The 23,287-nt window shown below is 36.3% G+C and overlaps 2 protein-coding genes across 6 annotated transcripts in view; one reads left to right on the top strand and one right to left on the bottom strand.

Moving 5' to 3' along the window:
- LOC123529853 (sarcolemmal membrane-associated protein-like) overlaps window positions 1-9,226 on the bottom strand; it is a 96,697-nt gene extending 87,471 nt beyond the window's left edge. For all 5 annotated transcript variants that reach the window (XM_045310413.2, XM_045310410.2, XM_045310411.2 and 2 more), the window contains exon 1: window positions 9,111-9,226. In XM_045310413.2, coding sequence (XP_045166348.2) covers window positions 9,111-9,113 — 3 coding nt within the window. In that variant the 5' untranslated portion in view covers window positions 9,114-9,226. The remainder of the gene's footprint in view (window positions 1-9,110) is intronic.
- Window positions 9,227-17,992: 8,766 nt separating this feature from the next.
- On the top strand, window positions 17,993-19,282 carry LOC123530520 (uncharacterized). Its single transcript, XM_045311295.2, has one exon. It carries the CDS (start codon window positions 17,993-17,995, stop codon window positions 19,280-19,282), a length of 1,290 nt encoding a protein of 429 aa, XP_045167230.2.
- The last annotated feature ends 4,005 nt before the right edge of the window (window positions 19,283-23,287 follow it).

Genomic DNA, 23,287 nt, shown 5'->3' with positions numbered 1-23,287 from the left:
GACTTCTGGCATGTTTCCTGGTTAGGTTCCAGTACCGGATTCGTTTCAGGTCAGAGATCCGTAACAGCATATAAACATCTCTGAGCTGAATTTTTTTAGCTACTTCCTATATAGAGCAACATACTAACACTGTATATAAATCATGACTATATATCATATAATTCATGAAGCATAATTAAGTTTTGAAAATGTCTGGAAATCTATAATTTGTGAATACTCTCAAATGCTTAATATCTGTATTATAACAATTTAATGAGATTTTATTTTTACACTGGTAACGAAAAATATAAAATAAAAATATAATAAAATATTTTATCATATTAAAGGGAGGTAATTAATAAACAAATGGAATCCGTGACACTTATATGGTACTAAAAAACCTTGTTCTTGAATTACACACCAGAAAAAAATAATTCTACAGTTGGTCAATGCAGAGCTGCACTACATATCAACCTATTGTACTGCAATCCTAGTAATGCTGCATTTACCTATATACCATAGAGTTATAACTTGTGCCTGGGCTTGCATCCTACTAGTCCACGATTGTTAATAGCTTTTTAAATCTATCAATACCAGTTATCTTACTTAAAACATAATTTCATATTTAACTTAGTGGGAAAACTGATATAACAAGAGGGCCAAGATGGCCCTATGTCGCTCACCTGAATACATACCATAACAGTGTAAACATGTTTGACCTTGTGATTTCATGGAAACAAATATTTTGGCCAATTTTCATAAAGATTGGACTCAAAATGTGGTCTCTTGAGTTTAAAAAAGTATTTTCTCAGATATGACCTAGTAACCTAGTTTTTGACCCCAGATGACCCATATTCGAACCTGACCTAGATTTTATCAAGGCAATCATTCTGACAAAATTTCATGAAGATCAATTGAAAAATACAGCCTCTATCGTATACACAAAATTTTTCTTAGATTTGACCTAGTGACCTACTTTTTGATCCCAGATGACCCATATTCAAACTCCACCGATATTTCATCAAGTCATCCTGACCAAATTTCATGAAGAACAATTGAAAAATACAGTCTCTATCGCATACACAAGGTTTTTCTTTGATTTGACCTAGTGACATGTTTTCAGAGCTCCAGATAAGATTTTAGGTTAAAGGGTATTTTACCCCCTACTTTTTTTTTCAAAGGGTATTTTACTCCTAAATGTTTTTTCAAAAGGGTATTTTAGAATTCTAAATGGTTTTTTAGAATTTGAAATCATTTAGAAGGGTAATAATAATAACTGTTTGTTTGTATAATTTTCTGATATTCATGTGCTCCGTTGAAGTGCCTTTGTCGACCAATGCTGTGTTTTCCTGAATATTTTTTGAGCCTTCATTCAAATAGTTTTAACATTTTGTTTACTGCATACATTACATCTTACACTACATCTTAATTTCAGTTACTGACCACTGCGATATATCAACAGCCAGTGATACTTTGACTGTCAATGTTTTTTTCAGAAACACCAACATGTAAATGATGTATAGTGCTTTTTCAACAGTTACCCATTACAGTAAACCTCACTTATAAGGAACTCGGATATAAGGATCACTCGGTTATAAGGAACAATTTTCAATTCCCCAATCTTATTCCTTCTTTATTCAATGTAAAAATCCTCGCTTATAGGGAACTCGGTTATAAGGAACACTCGGTTATAAGGAACACTTTTTCCAGTCCCAAAGCACGAAATTCAATGGAAAACCCCTTGGTTATAGCGAACAGGCATAAAGAATAAAAATTATTGAAAACCGGAAATAAACAGGAGAATCGCTGATGACGTCAGAGTAACATCGACACTTTCACGTACTTTCATGCACATGAATAAACACAAATTATTTCATTTCAATGATCTTTAGTTTGTTAATTCACGGATACGATAAAAATAAAATAAAATTATATAATATCATCAAATTACCAAATACTAGACGATAGTAGACTTATATTTACTCAAGATTATGTTCGAGAGCTACGTGTATTAGGTATTTCATGTTAACAATAGTGAACGAAAATCAGCCACGGTCACCGTCATACTATCCTAAATAAAAGTGCTAATTACACGTGATTAACAATGGCAAACAGTCCAGTTTACCAAATTTCCAATTATAAAATTATAGCAGCTGGAGGTGCTAAAATGGACAATAGCAAAAGTAAAGGTATAAGTTACACTTAAATCCATATGTATGGCGCTGTTGTCTAGTCGTAATACACTGTATATCATAAACACCCTACTTTTAAATTTTAATGGGTAGTCTAATTTAACATTTTTGTAATAAAAAATTTAACATTTGTTTTATATTATTATTGATGTATATTCATGTATTCACATAACATGCAGTCAAGAAAGGTAAGGGGAGTAACTGCAACATATCTTATAGTCATCATGTAGCGCTCTCTAAAAAGAAGATAGAAATAACCGACAAAAAAAGAAACATAAATTACGGTCATTCTTACCGACGAACATTTTGGCTTGTTTTAGGTTTAATGTCGCGTTTCAACACTATTTCGGTCATGCAGAAACATGCAGGCAGTTTACCTTATCATCCCTCCAGGAAAGGACCGGTACTAGAAATGCAACTTTCTCGCATAAAGATTCAAGGTCGGGCCAGAGTGTGAACTCATAGCCCTTATCAAACGTCAGTCAAATAGTGTTCGCTATACAAATTGTGTTTGTTATACAAACCTCGGTTACAAGGAACTAGTTCGCTATACGGATATAAGGAACCTCGGTTATAAGGAACAATTTTTAGAGGTCCCAAGCTGTTCCTTATAAGCGAAGTTTACTGTATGTATCATAGATCACATGCTTAGCAATAGGCATTGTCCTTGTCCGAGTCATCTCTTGTCACATACTAATATACTTGAAGAAGAAAATGGCATTATTTTACGATATCGTTTGCGTTTGCTTTTATGAGACACCATTTTTGTTTGTTGTACTCATTTACAAAAAGGATGTGCTTGATTTACGATAAAATTGGATTACGCACTTAAATCGAGTAAAATACGTATCCCGTTTTTTCAATGCGTATCAGTACGCGTAGGTTTGATTTTAAATGCGTTTTTGTAAATTTCAAAACGTATTTACGCAAATACGCATCTTATCTGGAGCTCTGTGTTTTTGACCCCAGATGACCCATATTCGAACTTGACATAGATTCCATCAAAGCAATCATTCTGACCAAATTTCATGAAGATCAATTGAAAAATACAGCCTCTATCGCATACACAAAGTTTTTCTTTGATTTGACCTAGTGACCTACTTTTTGACCCCAGATGACCAATATTCAAACTGAACCTAGATTTCATCAAGGCAATCATTCAGACCAAAATTTCATTAAAATCAATTGAAAATTACAGTCTCTATCGCATACACAAGATTTTTCTATAATTTGACCTAGTGACCTAGTTTTTGACCTCAGATGACCCATATTCAAACTTGACCTACATTTCATCAAGGCAATCATTCTGACCAAATTTCATGAAGATCAACTAAAAACACAGCCTCTATTGCATACAAAAGGTTTTTCTTTGATTTGACCTATTTTTTGACCCCAGATGAACCATTTTCGAACCTGGCCTTGATTTCATCAAGGTAATCATTCTGACAAAATCTAATGAAGATCAGTTGAAAAATACAGCCTCTATCACATACACCAAGTTTTTCTTTGATTTGACCTAGTGACCTAGTGTTTGACCCCAGATGACCCATTTTCAAACTTGGCCTAGATTTCATCAAGGTAATCATTCTGATCAAAATTCATGAAGATCAATTGAAAAATACAGCCTCTATCGCATACACAAGGTTTTTCTTTGATTTGACCTAGTGACCTAGTTTTTGAACCCAGATGACCCATTTTCGAACTTGGCCTAGATTTTATCAAGGTCATCATTCTGACCAAATTTCATGAAGATCAGTTGAAAAATACAGCCTCTATCGCATACACAAGCTAAATGTTGACAGACGACAGACAGACAGAAGCCGGACATCAAGCGATCACAAAAACTCACCTGAGCATTGCTCAGGTGAGCTAAAAACACATGTATTGTACTTTATCAAATAAAAGGGAGGTTTACGGTATCGTCTCATTATGGGATACTTTAATATTAAATAATATTAAAATCCTTTAAAGGATGACAGTGTTATGGACTGGACAGGAAAACAAGAGGGTCATGATGACCCTTTATTGCACACCTGTTAAACCTGGCCTTGGAATTATCAAGATAAAAATTCTGACCAAGTTTCATGAAGATAGTGTCATAAATGTGGCCTCTACAGTGTTAACAAGCTTTTTCTTTGATTTGAGTGGTGACCTAATTTGTGACCCCACATGACCCAGTTTCGAACTTAGCCTAGGAATCATCAAGATAAACATTCTGACCAAGTTTCATGAAGATAGGGTCATAACTGTGGCATCAAGAGTGTTAACAAGCTTTTTCTTTGATTTGCCCTGATGACCTAGTTTTTGACCCGACATGACCTAGTATCTAACTTGGCCTAGAGATCATCAAGATAAACATTCTGTGCAAGTTTGTATCAAATCAAAGCATAAATGAAACCTCTATATGGCTGAAAGGGCCAAAATAGAACATTTTGCAGTAACTCTAGAACCCATGATGGAATCTAGCAGGTTTTCAAAAGGAAACAAGATCTTATTGCGACTTAAATTGTCTGTAAGTATGGTTAAAATCAAATGTAAAATGTCACTTCTATTGTTTTAACAAGGTAAAAGTTAACAAATTTTGACTCTTTCAGGGGTCAATCAGGGACCGTAACTCCGGAACCTATGATTGGATCTGAATGATTCTTTATGGAAACCAAGATCTATTGTTGTTAAAGATGTTTTCCAGCTTTGTATCAATCAAACCATAAATGAAGTCTCTATATGGCAGCAAAAGCCAAAATAGCAAATTTTGACCCTTTAAGGGGCCAAAACTCTGGAACCCATGATCGGATCTGGCCAGTTTTCGAAATGAACCGAGATATTATGCCAATTCAAGTTGCGTGTAAGTTTGATTAAAATGGATTGCAAAATGTGGTCTATCGTGTTCACAAGATATTGTGAATGGACGACGGACGGACGAAGGGCGATCACAAAAGCTCACCTTGTCACTACATGACAGGTGAGCTAAAAAAATACTGACCCTGATCTATGGCTATGGGTGTTGAGCATGACATATTGTCTGATTAAAGGGAACATTTTTGTCATGTAATATTAAAATCCCTTGATGGATTGCTGGGTTGTAGACTGGACAGGAAAAAAAGCTCTGTTGACATTTGACCTCCAAGCGAGACCTTGACCTTTGAGCTAAGGATCCAAGTCTTGCACATGACACATGATCTCAGTATGGGGAACATTAATTTTGTACCAAGTTAATAGTTATATTAATGTCTCTTGTGGATGACAAAGTTACAGACCGAACATAAATTCAGGATGAACAAACAAACGCTGCTATCACAATATGCTGTCCCAAATATAAATTTAATGCAAATTTTCTTAATTTGAACTTTTTCTCAAGGTTCAAAATTCTTACTTAAACATCAGAAATCAATGCCAGGTAAAGGTTGCACATGATACATGTAGATCTATTAGATGAGCAGTTGTTTATTTATCTGTATTTTAGAGTAGCAATCAACAAATTAACTTTTGTTTTAGATCTTTTAGCTACCCCGCTTCTTCACAGTTCCATTTTAATTGGATTTATTATATATTTGGTAAATAAGAGGGCCAAGATCGCTCACCTGAGTAACACACTATAACAGTGTAAACAAGTTTGACCTAGTGATTTCATTGAGACAAATATTATGACCAATTTTGATTAAAGATTGGACCAAAAATAGGGCCTCTGAGTGTTAACAAGCTTTTCCATTGATTTGACTGGGTGACCTAGTTTTTAACCCCACATGACCCAGATTCAAATTTGACTTAGAGGTCATCAAGACAAACATTCTGACCAATTCTCTTGAGTTTCAAACTTAAACTGTGGACTCTAGAGTGTTAACAAGATTATCCTTTGATCTGGCCTACTGACCTAGTTTTTAACCCCACATGACCCAGTTTCGAACTTGACCTAGAGATCATCAAGATAAACATTCTGACCAAGTTTCATAAAGATTGGGTCACAACAGTGGCCTGTAGTGATCACAAGGCAAATGTTGACAGACCCTGCCGGACAATGACTGGTCACAATAGCTCACCTTGAGCACTTTGTGCTCAGGTGAGCTAAAAATTGCACTCATCCTGCAGGATGTGTACTACAGCAAGTTCACTGGCCCGGAGCCAATTTCTACTTGTATTTACGAACAGAGGATTTGTTGAGCCCTGTAAATTATAAGTATTTGTTATCAGGGCATTCGGTTACTAAGGTTCTGAAACTCAAGAGTCATTGACTCTTCAGCCTAAATTTTCAAGGGTCAAAATCAGATTTTCAAGAGTCAAGATAACTTATTTAGGGGTCAAGCTATACTGTTATAAATGCAACTTCCACAGACATTATCTAAAACAAGTACATTAGTCATTAGATTTTTTAAGCAATTTTCAGTTATCCTATTTTGCACATTGCCTAAAAATGGGTGGGGTTTGGTGCCTTTGCATGTTTTATTTTTGAAAAATGCTTCAAAATAAGAGCTGCTTTTGCAACAGTTGTCATATTTTTCTTAAATGCAGACTTTTTATAGACTTTTTATTTAGACTGCACTAGAAAATCTCCTAAGAATTGACAGAAATGTCCGAAAATCACAGCCGCGAAAACGGGTGACAAATATGGAAAACAAAAGTAAGCATTAAATTCTTGATAAAAAACCCGTTTTAAAATTTCACTTCTTTCATCATACCTATTATAAGTTCTGCATATCTAAAGCATTTTAATTGGGCCGAATGATAATAAATTTGCTATAGATCATAACGGCCGACCGCAAGACATATAACAATATAACATAAGCTGTATACCGCTAATTAACAAGTGATACAAACATGAAAATAGGCTGCTCTTCGCATTGTTTCTCAATAAACTTTTACACACTGATCAATAAACAGCTTTGATAATGACTGACATTATTGTCCGCGAGATGACCATATGTCAGTCGGGGTGTAGGGTGATTGACATCTGTCAGCAGATAATCAATATATGTCACTCTGCCTACTGCCACACTTCTCTTTGTGGCTGCGAAAAATATTGAAATTCACCAGGATTTTGATTGACAAGGGGCAGAACTTTAGAACTCTAGATGCATCAAAGAAAATTTCTACAGGTCAAGCCGACGCACGGGGCATTTTCTGTGCAGGTCAATTACGAGTTTTTCTAGATTTTCGCGTGCCAAAACCCGGAACCTCAGGTCAGCTGAACACCCTGTTACATGCAAGTGGTTGTATTTTATTTGTAAATTAGTTAAATTAATTCATTCATCAACTGCATCAATAAATCAAAAGAATGCACTCAAAACTTAAAGTGGCATTATGCGCATCTTACTGCACAATTTGAAAAATCTTCATAGAGGACCATAAGATGATGTAAAATGCCAAATATCACGGCTCTATGCCTTGCGGTTTTGGACAAGAAGATTTTTAAAGTTTTTCCTTTCAGTTGCCATGGCAACCAGAGTTCTGCATGGAATTAAATTCTTTGAACAATTTTGAAAGGGGACCAACCAAGGATCATTCCTGTGAAGTTTGGTGTAATTCTGCCCAGTTGTTTTCAAGAAGAAGATTTATTTAAAAAATGTTGACGGACGGACGACACACGTCACATGACACACGACGGACATTGAGCAGTCATAAAAGCTCACCATGAGCCTTTGGCTCAGGTGAGCTAAAAAACCTGAGGATTTAGAAACTTAGAATTTTTCATAACTCAACTGATCGCAGGAACGATATCACAATTTGTTAAATCCTATCCATGTATATAAACGCATCTCCGTAGCAATGACCTCTAAATATTTACTTTTCAACTACATTCTTTTACCATTTAACATAAAAGCAAATGAAGAAACAAATAAATTTGCCACTAGTTTTAAAATGCGACCGAAACTCATGAAAAACAGGCTTTTAAACAGCGCAGACCAATATTACAAACATGAGATAATGGTTTGTCGTGATAATTCATTCAAAAGGTTAATTAACACTGATTAATTACGAAGGAAATAATGTACCGGCCGACGTCAATAATTCTTCACTGAATACTTTCCTTCTGCCCAATTTCATTGAAAGGCGAGCACTGACTGGTAAAGCGGCTGGATATATTTTTTCACCTACCGCAATTTAGAACGTGAGCAGGAGGCGACAAATCATTAACCACGACGACTGTTTATTGGTTACTGTAGGCCATGATTCATGTATAACTTTGGCAGTGTAAGAGTAAGCGGACACGGAAAAAGCATGCATACCCGGGGACTCATTGATTGGCGTTTTATATTAGACACACATTAAATTACGTCATTACTGTTTTTTTGTAGAAAATCCAATTGACCAGCTCGACTTTTTGTCAAGGTATGGAAAAAATAATGCAGTACATGCAAAATTCTGCGTGCGTGCATTGCATGTACAAAAACACTTAGTTTTAAAAAATCTGAATGTTTTTTCTGTGTTTTGTACGTGCTTTACGCTTTACGTACATATGTAAGTGAATGGGAACACAGTTTCCTTGCATGTTCTTCGTGCGAATAATGAAAATGATCGGCTGGACAAGCATGCAGATAAAGAAAATTATTGGGACGACCGTGGTGCGGATAGCTTCGGCCTCATAATTTGACCAAGCAATATGTGCCGAATGCCTGTGTCGGACATGTCAGGTATCGTTCGGCACTCTATTTAACAACTTGAAATAGAACAAGGCAATTAACTTATCTGTTGGAAAATTATTTTAAAAAACTTGTAACTGCGGCCGTAACAGCAATCTTCTTCAAAAACATTCATCACTGACATCATTGCTTTCGGCCTGAGATCTACGGTGAGAAATTTCAAAAATTACACAAATAAGCCCGACATTGCCCGAATAAAGTCAAGTTACTCATATATGACTAAATTTGAAACAAGTTCATTATCCTGTTTATCAGTTGAAGTAATTAAATTATACACAGTGACTGTGGTAAATCTTTTACAAACCATTCGTTTATATCCGTATCAACTTTAAAACAGCCATAATTGATTTTTTACAGCAATAGTCTCCAATGCTCCTAATGAATGAGCATTTCAAGAAAAGTATGTTAGATGTATTTAAATAAAATCTTCTAAAAGAATAACTGAAGTTTTATATTTTGTTATAAAAAATATTAGGAAATTAGTGATAAGGATTGTGTTTTACTTTATGATTTTTTGGTATAAAGACTATGTTTCGTTAAAATCTCGTACACGTCCTATATACCGGTAGGAAGTATTTCACCGGTAACCCTCATTACAAATTAACAATTTTTTCTACAAACTATTCAGAAACTTAAATAACCGAGTTAAACAAAATTTATCGGCAACAGCATGGAAAAGAAAGTATCCACTAATAAGCTAAATATCAGAATGATTGAGAATAGATAGTGCATTCAGTATCGGGGCATGCAAATTTAATTCCTCATTGGCGTAGATTTTTTTTTGACAACCAAAAGAAAAGAAAAAAAAAAACACACGTTCTTCCTCTTATTGACAATACATATCACATCAAATCCATATCAGTATGCAACCTTGACCTTTTACCTAAATACCTGGGTCATGGAGTAGGTAACAGGAAAATAAAAGTTTTTTTTTGTATTGCACTCCTCGAAAATAAAAGTGCTATTTTATAACGTGAGGTTCGGTTGGGAGTGGGAGAGTAAAGTGGATTGTTGTGCACAGTTCTTAAATCAACTCATCTCCACCCACCTATATTCCAAATTCAAAGTCAGTACCTTGAATAGTTTAAGGTTGAGCTTCGAACACACACTATAATATTTTTTACCTTGATCTTTGACCTACAGGCATGGTTCATGTGCTATGCACATGGTCTCATGGTCATCGACCTATATGCCAAGTTTAGAGTGAATACTTCGAATAGTTATTAACTTATTCTCGGGCAAAAATATGAGGGTCAATTTTATTTAACGTTTGCATGAGCTCCATTTGTGTTATTGTCAGATCTTTGACATACAGACCTGGTTCATGCGCACTGCACATCGTCTCATCACCTATCTATATGCAAAGTTTACAGTCGTGGCCTTGAATATGGTTATTGAGTCATGCTACGGACAAGAAATATAACAGACTGACAGACGTACACGCCATCACCTAATACATCCGTTTATTTTCAAAAACGGGCGTATAAAAATATTTTATTACGGACATTCCACCACTCTATTTAAAAGACTTTAGGTATGCATTATTCAGTTCGAGTGTACCTTCGTTAGATAATCTATCTATTTATTGAACCTGCTCAACTCTTCTTTCGGGTATTACCAGCAGCTGCGCGTCAAGGCGAGAAAAAAATTAAAAGATAATAGACAAGAGTCGTCAAAAGTGATAGAAGTTAAAAGATGATAACACGTCATTATAAGTTAAAAGGTTAAACCTGCTTCAGATATAGGGATTGTGGTAAGAAAGCAGGCCTGCTCGAACTATTTAAGGTTCGGATATGAAGAATACTGTTCCATATCACCACTGTAAAAGGGAAACAGATAACTTAGGTATGGATGTGTCTGTATGATAGGGGACGCATATTATGGCGAGTCATTCTCATGGGGCGCTCAAGGTATAATGGCAATGGGACCTCAACTAAGCGTTAACAATTTTGTAAAAAGTAACGAGTCTTGTGTCAGATCATCTTTCTTCTAAGTCTGTGTCCCATGTTAGTTTCTCAAAGAGGTAACACTGTCCTGATAAGAATAATATTACGGCTCTACGTTAATTGGACTTTTTCATTTTTTTTTTAATATTATATACTTAGTGTAAGGAGACCAGATAGATAGAGTGTTCCAACTGCGGTCTTTCAAGAGTCTTAAATTATAGACAAGTTGATTGATCTTCTCATTTCTGGTGATGACGTTCCTACGAAGAAAACCAAGGATTTTGTTTAAGTCAGACGTTATTCTATTTGGTGTGCCAATCATTTCCGTTTATTGTAGATACCAAAGCAAGCTGACTTGTATAATTTTGACTTTTAGTTGGTAAAGGTGCTCTTAAATGTTACGTACATTACAGTCGCCCCTCAAAATTTCCAAGCTGGAGAACTAGCAACATTGAAAACACACTAACTATGGCACGTGTATGGTTTTAATTTGAATAAACCACCATGTTTACTGAACAAAACATGCACGCACGACCGTTATAAATTTCTTTCGCAACACTAAATTATCTGATGTCAGGAAACTACAGTTAAACAATGATGACTGTAAAAGATAGCACAGTTTAGCAGTTGTTCATGCTTTCTGCTTTCGACAAAGTGAACATATTGATAATTAACGGTAGATATGGTACAATACGTGCGAAGTCTGAATATTTTCGACTTTCAGCCAATAGAGAAACTGAGGGTATCTAAGAATCAAACATAAATTATCAAGCTTTTCAGTTACATATCTCATGATAATGTCACTCTTCCTGGCTAATGTATAAAGGCATTACAAATCACCATCACAGTCATTTTCTTCATCATTACAAAGTTGAAATAAAAACGTATGTTAACCAATGAAATCAATGAAATGCTCCTTTGGAATCATGGAACGCAACCAAGCAACATAATAGCAGAGTCGGTTTGACTGAGTCTGTTCATGAGATGTTATGAAGTGTGCAACATCCCTCACTTTTTACTGAAAATATCGGTTAACATATTTATTTTTCTGTATAGTTTCTCATAGCAAATGACAGTTAAACAGTTTTACACATAGTATAGACAAGTGGATTGAACTGAAATCTTAAGCTTATAGAAATTCTCTCCACTGCATACTTAATATTAGTACATGTATAAGATATGGCGATCTAACAAGATAACTGGACAATATAAGACTGTGTGATGGAGTTGTTTTTGCTTATATATAACATTTTAAAAGTAGTGGAAAGGAAGACTAAAAGAATACTGGAGAAGTAGAACTGTTCAGTAGATATAGGTTTAGTATGGACATGTAGAAAAAAGCGGTAGGGAGCGACTTGGGGATGGATGCCTAATCGTTACTTTTGGAAATTTTCTTCCGCCTCAGTCAAACCGTTTTATGAGTTGCTGAGTCAGTCATCCAGCTGGTTCTACCCTGGTGCCTACTCGTGATGAAATAATGCATGGAGGGGCAATTTAGGTCTTCCTCCATCATCGCCATATGAACTATTATAGTTCAACCATCGTTTTTATCCAATGACAAGCGAGGGATTTTCAAAAAAGTAACCAACTTATTTTCATATTGTTTCATAACTGATGAATCTGATCCACTTATTCATGAAGTAGTTCAAAATTAATGAGTATTCACTGTTCCGCCTATTATGGATTTCCCACATTCTAGGAGGCGGAGCAATTACCAAAGCAGGGACTGCATACAAGCAATGTGTCTATGTAGATCTAATAAACGGACCAAGTAGATAAATGAGCTGTGCTATGTGAAAACCAACATAGTTGGTTTGCGACCAGCATGGATCCAGACCAGCCTGCGCATCCGCACAGTGTGGTCAGGATCCATGCTGTTCGCTTATTAACAGTTTCTCTAATTACAATAGGCTTTGAAAGCGAACAGCATATAGATCCTGACCAGACGTCTGGCGCGGCTCAAATATTTTAAGGCAAGCTGTACTTTCATAAATCAAGTTTGACCTTTCTGTATCTTTCACTACCTCTACTGGTCTAAAAATAAACCAGGGTGCACTTAAATTCTACTTTGTCTTGTTTTATTTATGCATGTAGTTGCTTGACTTGTACTGTTACATCATTACGAGTTAAACCTGCATATTATATTTCCATTGAATAAGAAAGATCGTGTTCCACAAAATACTCGATAAGACTGATGTATTTATGATATAAACTGAATTAAAATCAGCACTGGATCAACCGCTGTTTTGCTAAAGGTTGGCACTAAAATGACCTTGTATAAAGTTGTAGTAAACATGTACTTCTCCACCATGAGTGAAGATAAGACTAGCCAATGAATTAACAGAAGGCGTGGTTAGTTTACTTCAGAGAGAGCTTTTTGCAGTTTTGACCTGAAATGGGGCGTTACACTATAAGCCGGTTATAGATCACTTATTGAACTTCTAAATGCATTAAGTTTTGCCTTCACTACGCTACGCTCCGTTTCGGCAAACTTAATTGCATTAGAAGTTCAATAAATGATCTATAACCTATACTAATTGCCCCTGTGTAACGTTAAACCCAAACAAAATCAATGTTGCTGCTGTAATTTCTGAGGTAAATAAACACTACATAGTACACATTTGTGCATATAAGACAGCATACACAAACAGGTACAAGATGGGTAGTGAAGCATTACTTTTTAGTAAAGCATTATATCACGAATACTGTGGCTCTGTAAACAGAGGAGACTGGTTGTTTATTCTTTATTGGTTGTGATATCATTGTTGTCAATTTTGAGTTATTTCTAAAATGTTAATATTTGTCTTATAAATAGGTAAATAAGTACAAAATAAACAATTCATTTATTGAAACTGTTACATATACAGTAATTAACCTCAGTATGAAACTGTGTTTAAAACATTAAGTCTAGTAATTACCTTTCAGAAATATTATAGCAAGCAGTCAATGTACAATGTATGCCAAAATAATTTAACGTTTAGCCTGCTGACGGCAAGTGATTCTGCCTTTGCGACCAGTGCAGACCAAGATCAGCCTGCACATCCTGATCAGTAAATATTCAGTGAACACCCCTTGGAGTAATAAATGGTATTGCCCAAATTGAATGATGGAACAGTCCATTTTAGAAATTCAGCAGGCTAAGGGTTAACAATTGATATATGGGAGGTTGCGAGGTCATTTTATTTTTTGGAAACATGATGCGTTTATCATACATACGTATGTGCATGCCTGTGACATTTGTTGAAACACGCCAATGGTGCATTGATGTTTAATAATATATGTGCAAAAGACTTTCTATTACTATTAAACAAAGAAGGCAGAAAACAGTGAATTATTATACAACAAATCACTGTTCTGACATCACAATTATTACGTCATGGCGTCATACGGCATGGCGGCGCGCTGGAAAAGAAACCGATGGAAAACGGGCAAATATTTAATGAATTCATCAGGAGTGTACTTAAAAATCCTTAGTAACGTGTTAGAATCGAAATAATATATCTCATTCAGTGATCTGCTATTGAATAAATCATTGTTTGTCGTTCAGATGCGTATTATTATATCACTGGGGCTGCGCCCTCGTGATATAATTCCTTCGCATCTGAACTCTAAACAATGATTTATTCAACGACAAATCACTGGATGAGATATATTATTTCTTAAACAGTTTTACTCATAATGTAAAACAACATACAGATACGATAAGTGAAATACTTCTTAAATGCAGGACAACTCTGTGCTCCCTGTTTATCAATGTCAAAAAAAAGTGATTTCAGTCTTGACTATAGTCTGGATTACTATTATTACACGCCGGGAACCAGGCTATCTTGACTATAGATTTAATTATAATAGTAGGTCTACGCATTCAAAGGTTTTGAAGGATATAAAAGGATATGGCATTGTTATATGTCTGCACATTTCTTTCAAACCAAAGGCATTCGGCAATAATGATTCTATATATATGATAAAAAATCATCAATAGATAGTCCAGGACCCAAAAATAAATCAAGCGCCCATTTACCATAATATTAATTGAATCAAGGTATTTAAGTCGGCAGTGTTGCATTTCACGGCGACCTATAATTCATTCTCTGCCATTTTTTTTTTTCAATCAAAAATGATATGGTCAAATATCCGTTGGCCAACTATGGAACAGACTTAGGGCAAAAACTGCATTTTGCTTTCGTACATCCAATCTTGCGATTTACATACATGCATTTGTGATTCTCATGTTCACATGCTTCCTTCTGGCATCCCATTTTGCATTGTTACATGACCATTTGTGCATCTTAAATTTACGTGCTCCTTTCTGACATTCATACATGCTTAATTGTTTCATTTCAATAACATAGTTACTTCTTCATTAGTCTATGACATTATTTTGCTTTCGGTCATGCTGCAATTTGACATGCATCACTCGGTGTATTAGCTTGTGGTTAACCTAGACAGTTTATGTTGTCTATTTGCTGATGATATGGACAGAAGTGGCTCCTGGGCTGGTTGAATGTGCTTACTCGTACGCATGAACAGCTAACAAAGTTTAAGACATGCTAGCACACAGAATCTCCGAATGCAGAATGCAGCATAGCACTAAGGATAATGAGTTTACCATAATGTACAATCTCTCATCATGATACCAGAGGGCGCTTTTATCTTTGTGCTCGGAAGCTTCCGCTAAACCACGGAAAAAAAATACGACACTGCGCGCTCTGGCTATGTGTCCGGTGACCGGACCTAACCTGTTTGATTTGTCTAGGCGTCCGGTAATCAAGTTCGAAAAGACCTGTGTATCATCAAACATGCACGCATGTTATTTATTGCATCATTAAGTCATGCAGTTGAGATACCATTCGTTTCTAAAAATAGCATTAAAAAGCTATAACATTCATCGAATTTTTGACAGGCGGCTACGTTTACTATCCATTTTGAAAATCTACCTTTTAAATGTTAATTATGCTATATAAGATTATTGAACTTGAAAAAGTTTCGGTACTGGGGGTGATACAGCGTTGGTCGAGTAACCTTTTAGTCGTAAGTTCAAACCCAGCTGGCGGCACATTTTTAAAAAAAATTTTTTTTGGTTTCGTTTTAGTTTTAAAACATGATTTTTGTTGGTTTGCTGAAAAAAAATGTATTTATTTTATTCAGTTCTACGGAAAATGATCATAAAGATGAAACATCTGGTAATGACCAAGTGAACTTTTGATTTTTACATAAACGGATTCTACGTAGCCTTAACATATTTCCTACTATAATCTTATCAAACAATTTTAAGATATTCTTGTCAGATGTTTTTAGACAAAAAATGTTGTTAAAAACAGCACCAACAAGTTTGTGAGTTTAGATCACATTATATAAACATATAAATATATTGTATATTGCCTCGATTAGCTGATTTTCGAAACTGATGTATCTTGATGATAAATGGGCTATATATGTAATTTTGCCGACTGAAATTTACTCGTTTAATGCGATTTTTATGTCTACATACATTTCACTCTATACATGTAAATCTGTTTTAGTACTTTAAATATTGCCAATGATTAGTCTGTACTTTTACCATGTAATTCTTCAGCCCATCCCAAAACACGCACACACGCACACACGCACACACATTTGGTCATGTTTTTAAAATGACTCAGACTCAGATCATAAACATTCTTGAGGAACTCACCTTTAAGGCCATTTCACATATACTCAGAACCGGAACCGGAAATTAGAATGCATTATTATGAATGGGCCATTTGCATTTCACATATACGCCGAAACGGATACGAATGGTAAACCGAAACTGAATCGAAAACATGCACGAATTTAAATTCTAGCTCTATTACCAAAGTCGGGTCGAAAATGTAAAACAGTAATTTTTTTACACAAGATAGTATATTATGCTTCCCGAATGGGAAAGCATATATCTACCACTTCGTCTGTCCGTCTGTCCTGCAATTCTTGTTCGGGACATTTCTCAGCAACCACAGGCTGGAATTCAGCGAGTCTTCATAGGATGCTTCACTTCCAAGAGGAAATGCGCCCTTTTTCTTCAAGCTCTGGTCGGATGATTTTTTCACTGAGTTATTGTCCTTTGATTATTCAACATTAGTAGCCTATGCTATTTAGTACCATTTCATATCCGAAGTATTCGTCAGCAACCACTGGCTGGAATCCAATGAAACTTCATTGGAAGCTAGATATGCGTGTTGTCTTCATGTATCGATCGGATGATTTTACACAGAATTATTGCCTTTTGATTATTCAACATTAGTAAACTATATAGAGGATATTTTTTTGTTTTGAGTGAATATGGTATATCTATATATCTCAATGAGAAGTGAGAAAATTTCAAATATTTTCACGAGCGCGTAGCGCGAGTGAAAATGTGAAAATTTTCTCACTTCGAGGTGAGATATATTCCATATTCACGAAAAACAAACAAATTTTCTTTTTATTTTATGCTCAATTACGTTGAGAAATGCATTTTGCAACTGTTTTAATCTCTGCGCGGGAAACAGACGCGCGTAAACAGACATGACGTCAGACGTGCTGTGACGTTATAAAGACGCATGCAACATAAAGTTCCATTTTGTTTTATATTTTGCTGCATAACGGTATGTAATTCTCTTTAAGTAAAATAATTTGAATCGAGAAATATATTATCAAGGGGTACTTCAATGGCATACAGCTGCGCTTTGCAGTGGGCAACAGAATGACATCTTGGCAAAAGATAGAGAAAGGCATCGTCACAGGTTGTACCATCTCCGTCGTCTTGTTTGTAATGGGAATGAACCTCATCAGCAACGCAGCCAAGAGGGAAACCCGAGGTCCTAAAACTGCATCTGGGATGTACCTACTAGCAAACAGAGGTTTCATGGACGACTTGACGGTGTCAACAAAGACTCATATACAGGCGAGATGGGTACTGTCAGCACTGGATGAGGCTGCCACATGGGCAAGAATGAAATTCAAGGCAAAGAAATCAAGAAGTCAGGTCATTAGAAAGGGGCAGACCACAAAGAAGTTCAACCTCCAGGTTCAAGGAGAGGACATTCCATCTATTGTAGACAGTCCGATCAAGTGCCTCGGAAAATGATATGATGCGAGCTTAAAGGATGCCAACAGCATACAGCGCATTAAAATCTAGTTACATGAAGGGTTGAAACAGATCGACCAGACTGGCCTGCCTGGGAAGTTTAAGGCATGGCTTTTCCAACATGGGCTCCTACCCAGATTGATGTGGCCCTTAATGCTTTACGGAATAGCAACATCAACAGTAGAAGGCTTGGAAAGAACGGTCAGCAGATACTTACGTCGATGGTTTGGGGTCCCACCCAGCTTCAGCAACATTGGTCTCTACAGCAGAACTAATCAGCTTCAGCTCCCACTCTCATCATTGGTGGAGGAGTTCAAGGTTGCAAAAACAAGACTGGTGGTCACTTTTAAAGAGTCAAAGGATGACTTAGTCCGAAAAACTGGAACTGAAACTCGGACTGGACGGAAATGGTCTGCAAGCCAGGCAGTTAGCCAAGCCGAAAGTAGACTCCAGCACAAAGATATAGTTGGGACTACTGCTGTTAGTCGTCAAGTGCTCGGTATCATCAAAAGCCAGAGATGGGGCTCAGCTGACAGTACCACAAAGAGGCAGATGATACAGAATGAAGTACGCTTGGCAGAGGAGGAAGAAAGGAGGACAAGAGCAGTTTCAATGGGTGCCCAGGGTGCTTGGACAAAGTGGTGTACCACAGATAGAAAACTGACATGGGCAGAAATCTGGCGCTGCGAACCAGTCAGACTTAGCTTCTTGCTAAGATCTGTTTATGACCTGCTACCATCACCTTCCAACTTACACCGATGGGGACTACAAGACAACCCAATTTGTCCATTGCGCGACAAGGTAGGAACCATGGAGCATGTGCTTTCAGCCTGCTCCACATCGTTAACCCAAGGCAGATACAGGTGGAGACATGACTGCGTACTTGGAGAACTCGCAGACACCTTGGAACGTGAGAGAACCAAGAAGAGGGAAAAGCAAAGCCCACAGATAATACAATTTGTCAAGGAAGGCCAGACTGCACCAAAGAAGAAAGCAGCAACAACATCCCTCATTGATGAATCAGACAAGTGGGAAATGGCAGTTGACCTCAGAAGAAAACTGATCTTCCCTGACATCGTACAGACCAACTTGAGACCAGACATTGTTATCTGGTCCAGGAAAGACAAACGCCTGGCGATGATAGAGCTGACAGTTCCTTGGGAAACTCGCTGTGAAGAGTCTTATGAGCGTAAGCGGGCCAAGTACACAGAGCTCCAAGAGCAGTGCAAAGGGCGAGGTTGGAAGACATGGCTCTTCCCTGTTGAAATTGGGTCAAGAGGCTTCCCAGCACAGTCCTTGTGGAGAATGTTAAGCGCCATGGGCATCACAGGAGGAGAGAGGAAGAAAGTCATTGGAAGGCTTAGTCTCGCTGCTGAAAGGGCATCCAGCTGGCTGTGGCTCAAGAGAGAGGAGAAGAGCTGGAAGCCAACCACTGACACGTAGTGCCTGATCAACACTACGGACCCGCCGCCTAGAGAGTGTCCTGGGATTAAAGGGTCGAAACACTTGACGACGGGCAGTTCCTGGCTGAGGATGTCAGTGGTTAAAGCGGTACAGAACCGTATTATACACACTAAAGAACAAAGTGCGACTATAATTTTCATCCTGTTTTAAGCAAATAATTTAAAATTCATACACAATGTATGAGGGGGCGGAGCTCATATCTCTCACAGTGTGAAAATATAGATTTCATATTTTCACAGTGTGAGCGATGAGATATGAAAATATTTAACTGATAGAATACAGTATTTCATTAGTTACATAAAATAAAGAGCCATCCTTGTCCAGAGATTTCCTCACCAACCCCAGGCTGATATTCAGCGAAACTTCATGGGAAGGGAAGTTTCACTCAACAAATGCTTACTGGAGTTCCAAGAAAATTCTTTGGAAGCTTCACTACTAAAACGAGGTATTTACTTAGTCGGTGAATTCCTCTTTTGCACTTTTAATATTGGTCTACGGATCGCGGGGTCGCGAGTTCGATCCTCGGGCGGGGCGTATGTTCTCCGTGACTATTTGATAAACGACATTGAGTCTGAAATCATTAGTCCTCCACCTCTGATAATTCATGTGGGGAAGTTGGCAGTTACTTGCGGAGGACAGGTTTGTACTGGTACAGAATCCAGGAACACTGGTTAGGTTAACTGCCCGCCGTTACATGACTGAAATACTGTTGAAAAACGTTAAACCCAAAACAAACAAACAGACATAATATGCAATAATCATACTTTGGGGAACATCCATCGGTTTTACCGTTATATTGTCTTTATACAAAACAACGCTGAATCTTCCAGGCGGTATTCTCGTTTGTGGGTTGTAATATCAATTTCATTCTCCGCCGTCTACTTCGGTGTCCTTTTATTAATAATATCCAAGCAGTGAAATCCGAAACAAAAAAAAAAACAACAAAAAACCGTTCGGTGTATGTGTGGAATGACCTTTGATAATGGTTGCATCAATCAACGAAATTAAATCTCACTGACAAACAAGTTCTTTTATCAATCTACTCTTTCATTTCCCAATGAAATAGTCGTTTTGAACAAAACCATGCTTTTTTTACGCACGAAATTAAAAGATTTTTAAATAATTTACCAAAATATGTCAAGGTCCATTATATATAGTCACCGAAATTTAGACAATGAGCTACTGATTAATTCTTATTCCTGCTGATATATCTGTGTATGGTAATGAGGGGTGGTTCTCCTGGATTTTTGCTTTAAAGTTTAACTGCTTAAAGCACTTCAATAATTATAAATACTACTGATGCAGATATAGCGCTACATTACATATCAAATATATATACCGGTATATATACACCCGTCCGATCTTTGCTGGGTGCGTATGTGGGGAGACAATTAATTCAATTCCTGAGTTCATATTGACATAATTTTGTTGTGTAGGCTATTTAAAGCGCGCTATAAATATCTGCTGACTACACAATATGAAAGGTAGTGTTTCGAAAAAAAATATGCTTATTTCACTTAGATTAAGTGTTTGTCCGGTTACCGGACGTGTAGCCTTAACACTCTCGGTACAGTTCGTGTGTTTCCGTATTTTAGTACAAGGGGGTTATCTCAACTTGAACAAGAATTTGAGAATGTATCAATATATGTTGTCACAACGCATCATAACCCTCAGCTAAATTTATATGTAAGCGCATTTAAACATTTAAGGAACCACTTATGTTCTTTTCATCAATAAGCATACACCATTGAAGCTTCCAAGAAAGCACGATGCACGTAACCAGTCCACTAGTAAATAAGATAAACGATGAATGTGGTATGTCAGATTACAGCATGTCCGAAAGCAACAGGAATATCTTAGAAAAATGAAGTAAGCACATATCATTTCTCAGACTTTAGCATGTATGAATGTCAGAAAGAAACACGCAAACATAAGATGGACAAATGGTCATGTAACAATGCAAAATGGGATGTCAGAAGGAAGTATGTGAACGTCAGAATCACAAATGCATATATGTAAATCACAAGATTGGATGTACGAAAGCACAATGCAGTTTTTGCCCTAATTCTGTTCCATACCAACAACACCCATCGCATGTATCTTTCAATTCCCGGGTAGATTATTTACATGTCATTGTTCATTTCTGAGAAGTAAGTTTTTAAACATTGACAAAATTTAACAATGGTGTCAGTCGTAAACGATCTTGGCGATTCAAATGTCACGACTAAGCTTCTACAAATATAATACAGTCACGTGAGTGTAAGTTATGACGTACAATGACGTTTTTTTTAGTTCACTTTTAAATGAAAATGGCAGATTTATTATATCTTCCATTATTTTACTCCTATACACTGTATGTGTAACATCTAATAGGCAGCTATCCTGATACAAATAAATACTCGCTACATTCAATACCCTCTAAATGAAAATTGAAAGTAATTGAAAGTAATGTAAAAGAAGCATTTAAATTATTTTATTCAAACGTCTTTTAAGGACTGGGTTTTGAAAATGGCACCATCCTGATTAAAACAAGAGAATTAGCTCTTGACACATATTGTTAATGTAGTTTTCATTGGAATTGATTTCCACAAAAATCAGATGACGTCTATTGTGGCAATGAATATTTTGACAGCTATCTCTTATCCATACTTATTTCAGGTGGCCATTTTAAAAATGACGGCATCTTGATTAGATTTATCTAAATAACCAAGTCCTTCTATCTCTTGAAATGTAACTTATCTAACTAAATATCATTCGATTTGTTTTATAATGATTAATATATTTGAACAATTGTACCTCATCAATATTTGCACATGTAATCTATTTCAGGTGGTCATTTTGATAAAAATGAACTGTTAAATGCTCTGTAACATGTTTAAATCAATATCAGGTGATTTCTATTATTACTAAATTTCATATTAATTATGAATCTAAGGTAGTCATTGAGAAAATGGTGACCGTCTTTATATGAATAGTCTGTGTAACCAAATAAATTATTTTCTTGATAGTTTTAATTAATACAGCAATGGCTACCTGAAAATAGACCAAAACTATCATATAAGTGAGTTAAAGTCATCAAAATATGTGTAATTTGAAGGCTTTATTTTATTTGTATGATAATTTTGGAATAATTTTAATTCGACAATTTGAATTGTCTGTCATATTGAGAAAAGATTTATACATTTGAATTTGCTTCCCCTCGGGCTGGTGATTATTTCTTGAAAGTTTTGTGCTTGTATTAGCTTTTGCACTACTTTCATAATTAATACCCAACTAGTCCGTCTGTACTTGAAGTGATGTCCGGATGAGATTACTCTCCACCCATTAGCTAGAAAAGCACCATCTGATCTAAATATGCCGGTGCGACTTATAACAACAACAACAACAACAGAAGCAACATATAAACGTTATAGAACCCCGTTCACACATACTCGGATACGTATCACCGTAATATCCCGTTCACATAAACTCGGAACGATTCTGTATTAGTAAACCAACGTTAAGAAAGGGAGAAAAGGGTGTATATAATTTGTTTCCTCTTGTTAGTTGCTTAACACTTTACCTTGACATCTGGGTACTACAACTGAACGAGTGATTAGCCAAGATGAAAGTTCGAAAATGAAGACTGTACAACACAGAGAAAGACATATAACAACGATAATGATACCATCGAGTAATATGAATACATAGTTATTAGTCTAAAATGTATAGACCTATTGCTATAATATTTGAAAGTCCTTCTGGCAGGCGTCGTAACCGATAAGATGCTGTGCTTTTCTATGTTCTCATTGTTATAATCGAGCTCAATGAAGGTTGCACAAAAAGGCATTAAAATGAATGAAATAAAATTGTGTCAGAAATGCTTATACTATTTTGAAAGTATAGCGAACCTATCTAATGTTTGACTGACATATTTAATGTTTAACTCACATATTTCATGACAAGTGTTTTCGTAGAATTCATCTAAATATGAAGTTTTATCAT

This window comes from Mercenaria mercenaria, chromosome 13 (assembly GCF_021730395.1).
Source record: "Mercenaria mercenaria strain notata chromosome 13, MADL_Memer_1, whole genome shotgun sequence".
Lineage (NCBI taxonomy): Eukaryota > Metazoa > Mollusca > Bivalvia > Venerida > Veneridae > Mercenaria > Mercenaria mercenaria.
The sequence above is the reverse complement of the archived record's forward strand: the minus strand, read 5'-3'. Positions and strand labels throughout refer to the sequence as shown.